The sequence below is a fragment of the Pyricularia pennisetigena genome (assembly GCF_004337985.1).
Source record: "Pyricularia pennisetigena strain Br36 chromosome Unknown Pyricularia_pennisetigena_Br36_Scf_13, whole genome shotgun sequence".
NCBI classification, from domain to species: Eukaryota; Fungi; Ascomycota; class Sordariomycetes; order Magnaporthales; family Pyriculariaceae; genus Pyricularia; species Pyricularia pennisetigena.
Genome location: NW_021940925.1, coordinates 489,932 through 502,104, shown reverse-complemented (window position 1 = coordinate 502,104; position 12,173 = coordinate 489,932). Strand labels below are relative to the sequence as shown.

At 41.9% G+C, this 12,173-nt stretch overlaps 3 protein-coding genes across 3 annotated transcripts; all 3 read right to left on the bottom strand.

Moving 5' to 3' along the window:
- Positions 1-1,553: 1,553 nt before the first annotated feature.
- On the bottom strand, positions 1,554-1,703 carry PpBr36_11115 (uncharacterized protein; the record flags this gene model as incomplete). Its single annotated transcript, XM_029898218.1, has 1 exon — positions 1,554-1,703. One exon carries the CDS (start codon positions 1,701-1,703, stop codon positions 1,554-1,556), a length of 150 nt encoding a protein of 49 aa, XP_029743463.1.
- Positions 1,704-5,997: 4,294 nt separating this feature from the next.
- PpBr36_11114 (uncharacterized protein) lies at positions 5,998-6,219 on the bottom strand (the record flags this gene model as incomplete). Its single annotated transcript, XM_029898217.1, has 1 exon — positions 5,998-6,219. A coding segment is annotated over one exon (222 nt), but the record flags the coding sequence as incomplete, so codon positions are not given.
- A 900-nt stretch (positions 6,220-7,119) lies between these two features.
- On the bottom strand, positions 7,120-8,055 carry PpBr36_11113 (uncharacterized protein; the record flags this gene model as incomplete). Its single annotated transcript, XM_029898216.1, has 2 exons — positions 7,120-7,284; positions 7,669-8,055. 2 exons carry the CDS (start codon positions 8,053-8,055, stop codon positions 7,120-7,122), a joined length of 552 nt encoding a protein of 183 aa, XP_029743458.1.
- Between the last annotated feature and the right edge of the window lie 4,118 nt (positions 8,056-12,173).

Genomic DNA, 12,173 nt, shown 5'->3' with positions numbered 1-12,173 from the left:
GGGTTGTTTTTTGTAATGTAACCGGAGTGGGTGTTGTGGTTACGGCTAACTTCCACAGGCTGTTCTTCTTAACCTTAACCCCTTAACCGGGTTTACAGAGCGTCGCCTGTGGGTCAGACCGGAACCAGATTAACTGTGTTAAATTAAGGCGATCAAACCACAGCCACTCATTACAATATACTGCTTCATCTAACCACCAAAAGCTGTTTTCTGTCTTTAACGTTGCGGCTGTAATTGCAACCACCCCACCCGTGCAATCTGCTTTCCTTTAATTTATTTGCCGCAGGAGCAAGCATTATGGGCTTCGCAGCTCATTCTTCATATAGCTGGCGGCTTTGAGGGTTTATTTAGATTTGCGACTTTATATGTGTACCGCCATCCATTTTTCGCATGCGACAAACCGCGGTTAAAATAAATCCCGAAAAAATAAAGCGACGCGACCAACCTACTGTCGAAAAAAATTGGCTACTCATTCAGCCTTTGGAATTTAAAACGTTAAAATGTTCGGTCAAATACCACAGTCGCAATTCCCAAACTTTGCGGCACTAAGCTTTTGGTTGTACGACAATTGCAGATCTGCGAAAGAGCATTCCAAGATTATACATATCCTATTTCCAAATGTTTGTCTACCTGCGCATATATGCGTTAATAGGTCCAATACGCTTAAATAATCCCCAAGGACGTAGCAGTGTAATTCGGCAAGGTTTTCGCTGCAAGTTTGTAAAATATGTTCAAAATTTGTGGTGCGGTTAGGGGGTACAGTATGCAAAACCTCCTCATTATGTCCTTTTTTCCATCTTCTCCGACTACGGCTTTGCTCGATGTTATTTTTGGTGGATAAGGTTTACACCAACCTATACCATTGCTCAAGGCAACGGAGGCCATAAACCGAGCGCTTAAAACATATTTGACCTCGAGCGGAGATGCGAGTATTAATACAGTCGGTTGCACAGCAGGTATATCAGTTTCGGAGTGGCCCTGATTTTAGTCGCTAGGTTTGCTTGCTTCAGGTTTCAAAAATGGACAAAGGTTATTTTAATAAATGAAACAAAAACAGTTTGCATATATTAAGGGGTTAACCTGTTCCATTACCTTAAATAAAGGATTACGATAGGACGCCCTATCATTAAATTAACAACCACAGGGACTTTGCGTTATAAAGTTAAGCTTAGAAAATATAAGAAGCAATGCTGTTGGGTTTAGGTAAAATTTGACTGACGACAAACAAACACAATGGTTAAAAGGGAATTAAAACAATAAATGCGCCACAAAAAAATTAACAAAGGGTTTAACTGTGAATAAATAAACGCCAGGGGCAGCCTCCAAGAATTAGCGAGGATAGACCGACTAATTTGTAATAGGTTACCCTAATTGTCGTTCACTCCATCGAAACAGCACAGCGCCGCGCAGTGCGAAAACGGCCAAAATTAGGCAAAGCCAAGCCTATTGCTTTTCAAATCAAAAAATCCAACATTTCTGGAATTTTATAATATTTTATCTCTCGTATTTGCAACCTAATATCCATCGATTATTTTGTACTGGGTACGAATCGTTTAATATTGTAATCCATTACCGATTTGTAGTTTTTGAACTTGGTTTTGGAGAGCTTCAATAATAGCACACTTTTCCCGCAGCATTTGCTTTTGGGCAAAATTCTCCTCAATAATAAAGCACAAAACTCTGGTAAGGTCTGTGCTTGCCATTATGGTTAAAAAAAGTTAAAGGTAAACCTGTAATCTATAATAAAAAGTTTGGTATAAAGTCGTCTACTGGGCAATATGGCAATTTACGTATATTGTAAAAAGTTTAAACAAATAACTAATTATTATTGACATTACTTTATATGTGCTTGCTTATTTAAAAGGTGCTTTTTTAAGGTAAAAAATGGAAATTTCTGCCTTTTGTACGAGGAACGATCTTGTTTGCATTTGCACTAAAAAATGAAAAACTAAATGGGGTCGGCGACTTCAAAACGGTCCTCGACTATTTTGTAATTTTATGGTTTAAATCTCAGTTTTGGCAATATATGAATTGGTTGCATTATTTAATACCTAAACCTACTTTTTAGCAGCTGTGGCCGCTCAGGCGCTAATACCAGTTTGGGCCTAACGATAACGTTGGGCTCCACATCTCCGACCCCCCTAAAGTCCGGCCCCTAAAAATATCTACTCAGCCACGTCAACCCTTTGTTTTATTTTATAAATATCTAGACGAATTTTTCACTTTAGAACTTGCATTTTGAAGATTCTTGCTCCAAACTTTCCAATGAAACAGTACACTGAAAATCAGCTTCTTGCTGCCATTTCTGACATAAGAAATGGCAAATCAGTTCACAAAACCTCGCAAAAATGGGGTATTCCTCGGAGTACCCTTCACGATCGTTTAAAGGGGGCCCAGTCAATTCAACAAGCGAAAAGATTTTGTCAAAGGCTTTCACAGGAGCAGGAGACCTATTTGGCAGATTGGGTACTTGCGCAGGCCGCGTTAGGCCTTCCGCCAACGCATCAAGAACTACGCTATTTTGCGGAACGAATTCTTCAGGCCGCCGGAGAAAGAAAAAGCCTTGGGAAACATTGGGTTAGCCGTTTTATAGCCCGATATCCAATTTTGAAAACCCAAAGGCCCCGGCGAATAGAAAATGCCCGGGTTAATGGGGCTACAACCGAGGTAATTAAATCTTGGTGGTCCTATTTGAAAAATCCCGTTATCGATACTATAAAACCGGCCAACCGTTGGAATATGGACGAAACAGGTATAATGGAAGGCAAAGGATCTAATGGCCTGGTGTTAGGGCGTAATAAAATCCGGCCATTACAGCGAAAAGAGCCTGGAACGCGGGGTTGGACGAGCATAATCGAATGTGTATCAGCTACGGGGGCTGTTATACCTCCCCTCGTTATATTTAAGGGGAAAAACGTACAGCAACAATGGTTTCCAGCTGATTTAAGTCCTTTCGATACCTGGCAATTTCATGCAACAGAAAACGGGTGGACAAATAATGAAACAGGTATCGAATGGTTAAAAAAGGTGTTTATTCCAAATACCCAACCTTTAACTCCTGAAAAGCGTTTATTAGTTCTCGACGGCCACGGATCACACGTCAGCGACGAGTTTATGCTTGTTTGCCTCCAAAATAATATTCAGCTTTTATATTTACCTCCTCATTCGTCGCACGTTCTTCAACCGTTGGATTTATCGGTTTTTGGGCCGTTAAAGGAAGCTTATCGACGTCACCTGGGATTTGTAAACCAGTTTTGCTGTTCAACGGTTGTTGGGAAACGAAACTTTCTACTTTGCTATCGAAAAGCCAGATCAAAAGCATTTATAGCAAAAACCATTCAATCTGGTTGGCGTACGACGGGGTTATGGCCGGTGAACTTGGCAAAACCACTTTTAAACCCGTTTTTATTAGAAAATAGCAACGCCAACGTCGAAAAAGGTAGAAATAACGGCTTCCAAAGGGATAAAACACCGGAAAGCCCAAACCAAAAAATTAACGACCAATCTTTACTTATTTGGAAAACCCCTAAAACGACCCGAGATATTCGACTTCAACTACAGGAAATTTCCCGGTCCGAAAAAAGTAACGCCACTTCACGGCTTTTGTTTGCAAAAGTCCAAAAAAGCTTCGAAACCAAGGATATCTTATTGGCTGAAGCTCAGCAAAAAATCAGTTTGTTAAAAGCAAAATTGGAGGCGGTACGGCCGGTCAAAAGGAAAAGGGTAATTCCGGATCCCAACGAGCTTTTGGTCAGCAAAAAAAACGTTTATGAAGCACAGGAAAATAATAGGGACTGTTTAGAGGATTTGAACGATGGAGAAGAGGTTAGCGAACCGGGAGAGCCTGACAATGATTGTATTATTGTGCGTTGATAGGTTTACATTTAAATCGGTTTATAAAAGGGGTATTTCGTCGTTACATTTTTCAAGGGGGCCGGACTTTAGGGGGGTCGGAGATGTGGAGCCCAACGTTATTCGAGGTATAAGGACAAACGGTAATGCAGTTTTTCTCGGAACCCTTAAAATAACAACCCAAACAGGCGAACAGGGTAATTTCCCCTCGGTTATCTTTAAAATGGAAATTATATACAGGTTTTATCTGTTTGCAGAGGATGTATTTGTAATTAAAGATAGTTATTTAAATAATTTGGCTAACGGATCGAATGGATTTAAAACAAACCGGCCCAATTGGAATAAATCACTTAATGGATTACGGTATTGTATTTGTATTTTACAATTTTGTATTTTAACGTGATTTGGCTTTTTTCTCCGTGGTGTCGTAAAATCTATCGGCGTTTGCTATATCCTTTTGTGCGTGCTATTAAGATTAATGGCAGTCCCGCTCGGTCCCAAAAGCGCTTTCGTGCCTTGCTTTTACGTATATTTTTGATGTTAAGATCTACAATTCAATATCAATTTAAAGGTTCTTAACTGTTCCAAAAAGCCCAAGAGCGTTCGCATCGGTTACCTAACTAATCCCAAGGCTGTCGCAAACACCGGCTCGGTCCGGATAAGTGGAGCGGCTGCAACAGCTTCTCGACCAACTCTGATGGCTTCCTCAAGGTCTACCATTGCTCTGATGCGCAATCATGTATTAATAAGTTAATTTGCAGGACTTTTGAGTAAAATTGCCCGTTTTGGATGATCTTCTCGCGTGGCTCCAACAGCCTTCTGACGATTAGACATTCGATCCCGCCAGAAACCAGGATAAAGGTGAGTTAAGGATCCCTCTTTGTTCGAATATATCCGGACTGCTTCTGGGAAATATCTATGGCCCACAATCTCCGTATCCTCCCATTTCTGTCCGGAGAGTTCGACGGTTGCTTACGTTTTGGTTTTAGATTCAGCCCCATCACCGTTCAAGGAAAACTGCAGAAAGTCCGAAGCCACAGAAGGGCCAACCATGAAGCTCGTCTTTCAACAGGGTTTCTGCGAAATTATATCCGGAATGTCTAAGGAGAGCACCGCAAATATTCGCATATACCTTGCACCGTGCTTTTCAAGGAAGTCCGCGACGCTTAGTCATAGGTTAGATAGCCTGGTAACTGACAGTCGTCATAAGAGAGAGCTCCTCCCCTGAAACCTAGCCAGCATGAGCTGTTATTGCGACACTGATAATCTCCGGCTATCTCAGCCACAAACGGCATGTTATCTGTATGGCCGCAACGCAGTACGATCACATTTGATGAGCAATTTTCATGTGTGAAAGCCGTTTGGCGAATATGCATATACTTGGGGGCTGTACGTCTGTGGGCCCCCAAGTATTAGGCTCCAGATCTCTTACTAGGTACATGCTAGTTATTTTGCCAAGTGAAATTTGCACATCACCGCCCAGGGCCTGATTAATGCTCACGTCCAATCATTAGGTGGCTTGCCAGTACAGTTTGGAGCAAATCTATTTTCCGCTTTCAGTACAGTAGAAGGCGAAATGGGTTTCGCCAAATTTCGTAGTTAACATTTTTGGTAGTGGTGGTGTGGATTTGTGACTCATATGGTTTGGCAGATTCCGGTTGTACCTGGCAGATAGTTACCCAGAGGCAAGACCAAAAATTGGGAAGCGCCAAAACAGGCCTTACTGTGACTTTTTTGGGACCCAAATTTGTTCACAAACCGCCAGACGCCCATTCTACTTTCCTCCTGCTTTGTTCACTTTCTGCTGCAGCTACAATTATGGCGCCACAACTGGACGCGGCACAGTGTCTACTGATTCAATATTAATTTTCACAGTGTGGGGATGGCTAACGCTACTTGAGTGTAACTACGTGACAAGATGAAAGGAAAGTCCAGATTGGCCCCATAATAGCTGCAAACACTCGCTGAGATCCCTTCCGCCAGAGTATAGCGCCGATGCTACAGAGGAAATAAAAAAAATTGAATAAATCTCATCGAGAAATGCCGAAGGCCAAGAAAATCCTTGAAAAAGAACAGCAAGAAATCCCGGCCGGCCCAGGAGCCCCACCGGGTGCTCGCCAAGTTGGAAGACTAAGTCCGTAGCTTTTAAAGAGTCACCTTTCTCAACGCGGCGATAGTGCCGACGCAATGATCGGCGTTGCACGTGTTATGACGGATGCGATGGGCATCGATCCAAAGGAAGCAAACAACAAAATGAAGCATGTAGCGAAGGGCGCGGTTGAGAACGCATTTCCGGGATGAGCGTTCGATGCCCTTGTCCCAGGTCCCGAACGGGGACCACCCTAGCTGCAAGTCTTGATTCCAGGCTCCAAATGATTAAATATGTACCGAAGAACCCCAACCAAGATATTCCCAGAAGAAAATCTCTCCAGGTGAAAAAATAAAAAACATGACGCCGGGGCCAATGCAATTAGAAAGTCTCCTCAATAATTATAAATATAAGCGGTCCCACTTATCAAACCAACAGTGGGCCCGTGTGGGTTTCTGCAAGCCTGACAAAGACAAAGAACCTTTCCTTGGTAGCTAGAAATGATACAAAATAAACGTTCACAACATTTATAATTATCTGATATTTCGTCATCCGATGTGCTACCAGGCCGGCTGTGCTGATGGCAGGTACAGGAGTAACAGCGATCGATAAACTTGCAGAAATCCAGGAAGCAGTTCACGCGTCAGCCTCAATTTTCCGATTTTCTGGTAGCTTTGCTGGCCATGTCCATTCCCCATTTTCTGCCGCAAGTTCCTGTTGTTATTCCGATCCGTTCCCCTGCATCTGAATCGAAGTTGGTCTCAAGAATGGTAATTCGCGATTCTAAAGCATCCAATTCGGCCTAGGTTGAAATTGACGCTTCGATATTGGCAAGGCGCTGTGCCATGCATCCAACTTCGTCATCTTGGATAGTCTGTGTATATGAAGTTAGTGAATGTCATATGGTCCCACCCTTTAACCCAGGCAATGTCCCATTGACTTCCCTTCCAGACAGCTTACAACCGCCGTTTCGTGCTAGCCGCGCTTGAGAGCGAGATGGAAGTGCTACTCGAAGCTTTTGTGCCATCCTCAAATCCCCTTTTGGGCCTGAGGGTGGAAAACACCTTCGACAGACGTGACGTTGTAGCCAAGCTGTTGCTGCTGTCGCCTGATTTGGAGGTGGCCGGCTGTTTATCCTTCTCGCTCGCTTCCGCGCCTAAACCGCTGCCCATGCTGGACTACTCCTCCTGCTCGTCGACTGTGGGCGTCATTTCCGGGGCGTTAGGCCAATAGAGCTTCAGGATGCCGCTGCGGCCAAAAACCACCGCCCCATCTTCGGGAAGCTTGTCAGGACTGCGAAGTCGGGGAGGCGCGACTTTAGATTCGAAAATTGAAAGGAAAATCTGGGTATGGTCGAAAGTTGTCACACCAGCTCCGCCCCTGGTACCACATTCGTTTGGCTTGAAAATGACTCCGCTGGGGTCCAGCCAATAAAGGCCGGGCACTAATTCCCACCGCTCTTAACCCTTCCCATCCTGGCCATTCGCGATTTGCTTTAGTAGACTCGTTGTAATTGCCAGTATGTCCTTGTTTTTGGTCAGGGTTTTCCAATGCCGGCTGCATTGTACTGGCGTTTTACTACCTAATTCTATTCCACTGCTGTGTAAAGCCATTTCATTGTTGGGTGGTATAGGGGGGTCCAAAAGCAATGCTGGAAATTCCGTACAAAGCATTGCTGATGTAGGCAGGTCCCCAAATCCATTCCCAAAGAAAGTAACTGCGCGGACCGTTGGTGCTTTCACAAAGTCCACCCATCCTTTCCCCGTGGCTTTGAGCTCCAAGAACTTTGGGTGGATTTGTTCGGCATATGCGGCCAGGTCTATAAAGTCAAAGCCCTCCAGCCGCAGGCGTGGCGAAAAACGCATTTTGAGGGCCACGCCATCCGGCCCGGTGTCCCACTGGTGATCGAAAATGAGCGAAAGCAGGTGGTAGACCTCCTCGACGCGGTCTGGGAACCGGACCGTATTTCGTTCGCGTTTAATAACCTTTTTCTGTACAGGGGTCCCGTCACCTTCCGTGGTTATGGTTATCTCGGTCGTTTCCTTAAATGGGGTGTGGTAAAGCGGGAGATATTTGTTATCGTCGAATCCAAAAATCTCCCTTGCAGCGGCCATCCCGCTCTGGTTTCCCGCTGCTTCTCGGAGCTCATGTTTTCCATCAACGCCCCTTACTAAGATTGGAACCCCGTGCGACCGACTGTGGTCCAAAAAGGCTTTCACGAGGTGGAGAAGCACACTTAAGTCATCAGGACAAACATCGTACTCTAGCAGGATTCATTATCCAAACCCATTTAAGTGTCATCTCATAAACTATTTAAAGAAAAGGCATCCTCAGGCAGTCTAGAAACCCGATTACTTAGATATGCCGTCATCGCCCCAGGATTCAAAGACACCCGGCTCTTTGAGCAAGCCGAAGCACAAGTCGAACGACTGGTCTCAGGTCACGGATCCAGGAGAGAAAAAGCGCAATCAAAACCGCTTAGCCCAGCGGATTAATACGTACATCCATATCAACTAAGCACAAAGTCTGAATGTTGAGCTGACCACAATAATAGGAAGTAAGGCCAGAGAGCAGAGGAAGAGGGACCGGGACTCGCGTAATTTGAGCCACGCTGGTGGCAGTTACCAAGGCCCCGGGGCGGACGATTTGGATCTGGCAGAAATCCATATGGGTCCCGACAGCTCAAGGGCTAACCCTGGCGACAGGTTCACAGCTTAAAATGGTAATTACATCCAGAGTCAGGCGGCGTCGTACGTATTTTATATTGCCAATGCCACGACAACCTCGCAAGTAAAAGCACAAATATCGGCGCCGTGCCTGCGGTCGATAACTCAGGTGATGCAGCAAGCAAACCAAGCTCAAAACGGCGCCGAGGAGGCATTTGGCATCGAACCCGACCATGGCTACTCGCCAGGAAATTACCATGATCTCAACATTATTTACATTCCTACACACGATATAGCAGCAGCTTTGCAAACCCTGCCGGAATCCGGTCAGTATCAGCCAGTCTTGTGTCATATAACGGCTAATGGCGTGGCCCCTTAAGGCGGAATATTTTTCCCATGCACCCAGAGTCCCTTAACGCAGGCTCGGATGAACAGAGAGATGCTAGCCAGTGAGCTTGGTTTTCAAAACCGTTATGGCACATTACCACATACAACCGACGCAAAACTTCACTGTCCTTACTGCAACAAACCTTGCGTGCCCAAACATCTTATGCGGCAACTTCTACCATATAGGGATAAAGCAATCACAAAATGTATACGTTCTTACATCCTGGCCAACCGGTTTTAGATGCGGCTAATCGACCCTATAAATGTGCACAATACCTCGACACCTTTTCCCGCAGTAACAGCCTTGCATGCCATTTTCAAAAATATTTAACTAAATGGGTTAACCTTCCAACTTTTCGCTGGATTGGATTGCCCGTAAACTACGGAAACATGGATACCATACAAAATTATTACCAAAACCTATAATCGATAATAAATTCGGGAACGTGTTTATGGGAATAACAGGAAATAAAGTAACTTCCGATGGGTATAAATATCGAATTTGGTTGCAAAATTGCCACCCTTTGGTAAATAAATATTTGGCCGATTATAGGGAGCGCAAATTGGTATTTCAAATCCACCCAGGAGCCGGATAATCCTTTATTCGCCGTAACTCCAGCGCTTTACACGAATACGATTACTGTGGTTTTTCGAAAAAAAAGGGGGATAAGGATAATATCACTTTATTTTTAAAATACTAATTATCGCCAAACAAAAACGATTATTTGGAAATAAAAGGTATATTTCCGGATTATTTATGGCGATATAATTTTAATATTAACCAACACGTTACGGGGTTTATAATTTGTTATAATATTTTGGATAACACCGTTTCCGTCAATTTTAAGCTATACGCCCAAAAAGTTTTAAAAACAGCGATTTTAAACCACGACAACGCAATTAAAAGGTTAGCAATTATTCCAGCTCCCGCATCTGTCGAACATTCCCGCATTACGACCTATTCGTTTTTGGCAAACTGCGGTATAAATTTTGATCGTTTTATATCCCAGCTCCGAATGGTCGTTATACCGGTTCCAGCAAAGGATTAAAAGGCGTTTTTGGCCAATTTATCGGTATTATTCGAACTAAACCCCATTGTTTTTGCAAATAATTTGCTCTATAAAGATTTGGACGGGATTAATTTACTAAACGAACAGCGCAATTGCGTTAAATATAATTGCGAAAATCTCCACAATCGACCTCAGCCTATTGCAAATATACCGGTATATATCCAGCAAAGAATACCTTACCGGCCCCCTAATTCGGACATTTCCCTCCAAAAATTTAAAGTTGCAAACCAACCAAATAATTACAAACGCGTCCGTAAAACGATTGCCAGTACGGAGGAAATAAATTATCGGTTCCAATATTTTTAATCGCGGTTGAAGACAAAAAATGAAAAGGAATTTTGGATGGTTGTTTAAACCAAAAAATATTAGGGGAAATCGACGTCCACCCGGTGAGAATTTCCAAAAAAGGTGGATTATTTGGTTAAGTATTATTGGTAGATAATACGCAGTTTGTAACACTGGTAAAATGTTAGTTTGGACGTTTTGGCGAAGATTTGGCGCAGATATCTGCCCATGAGACGACGAAGACAGGATGAGGAAACCATTAGGTTACCCCGTGTTACGATCAAGGTATCGGGTAACCTGTTCTTATGGTAAAATACAGTGGGTTAAAAGAACTAAGCGTTTGAAATGGGTAACTGGGGTTTTCAATGACTGGGGGTGAAGTTATAATCGTTTTCAAATAAATATTAAAGTTAACTAAAATTTAATTGCTGCTAAACAATCCTAAAATCGAATTTATTTACATAGTAATAAACGCGTTTTATATAAATTATATTCCAAATATAATTTCCTTTAATCTGTTTAATTTGTAATTCCCAATCGAAATTTTACAAATTACTAAAATCACTTTTTTTAACGATTACGTGGTATTACGTAATCTTTTCCTTTACGTAATTTTATTTCCTATCGGTCGGTGTTTTTTCAAACCGTGTATTATTAAAAAGGGTGTAACCCCGCTTGGCCTTACTAATATTGGCCCAATTTATTTGGTCGTAATATTAGGTTTCCTTTCCTTTAACCAAATCCCTTTAGCCTTTAAATAGTCCGTATTCCTTTAATTTTTATTTTTAACTTTTTTTTTTCCTAATTAATTTTTTCGCGCCATATTTAATCGCGTAATTAAATCGAAATTTGGTCGTTTGTCGACAAAACGTCGCCACGCCCTTTTTGCTTCCCTTTTTCCTTTTTTTGTGGATATAGCTTTTTATTTTTATTGTAAATTTCGCGGTATAATACGTTACGCAATATTACCGTAAAACTCCTTTCGTTGTATCGAATATTTCCGTATTAACCGTTTTAATTACGACGTATTGGGTGTTTCGAATACCCAATTACGTAATATCGGTCGGCAACATTCCAAATTCAATACTAAAATGGAAATTTTGGAAAAAAATATTTTGGTAAAACAGTAAAAAATTCAGGAAAAATAATTAAAACTTTTCCGTTTGCGAAAACAAAAAAAATTATAATTTAAAAAAATAATACGAATTATATTTCGCGGAATTAATAATTTGGAGGAATTGGATCGCGTGGAACGTAAAGAAATAAAGCAGGAAAAGCGGCGGCGATTAGCCGAAATTTTTCCTAAAATATCCCTGGAATTGTTTTTTCCGGATTCCAAGTTTGTTTGGGATTCGATTTTCCCAATAAATCCTTTAAATCCTTTTTTATTGGATAAAATAAATATTTTTGCGCAATATTCGGTCGGTAAATTGTTTTATTCGTGTATTTTGGTTTATAATATATATTAATCGTTTTTTTGTAAATTCGTTTGGTGGTATGGTTTCGAATTTTAATCGGTTTTTAGTTTTTGGGAATAATAAATAGTATTTTTTTAAATCGTCCTTTTTTTTTGGTTAATTTGCTCGCAAATCCAATTCCTGGTAATATTAGCGGAATAATTCCTGGCAGTTTTAAAAATGGTTAAAAAATTCCCAAATGTTTTTTTCGTACCCGTAATTTTCCCATTTAACAAAATATTTTGTTTTACCGTGGTTACGTTTGTGGTCCAGTATTCGTTCGACGTCGTATGTTTTTTTTACGTCGATTTCGATTATTTTTTGTATATTGGTGCCGGGTGGTACTAATTCCAATAATAATACGTGG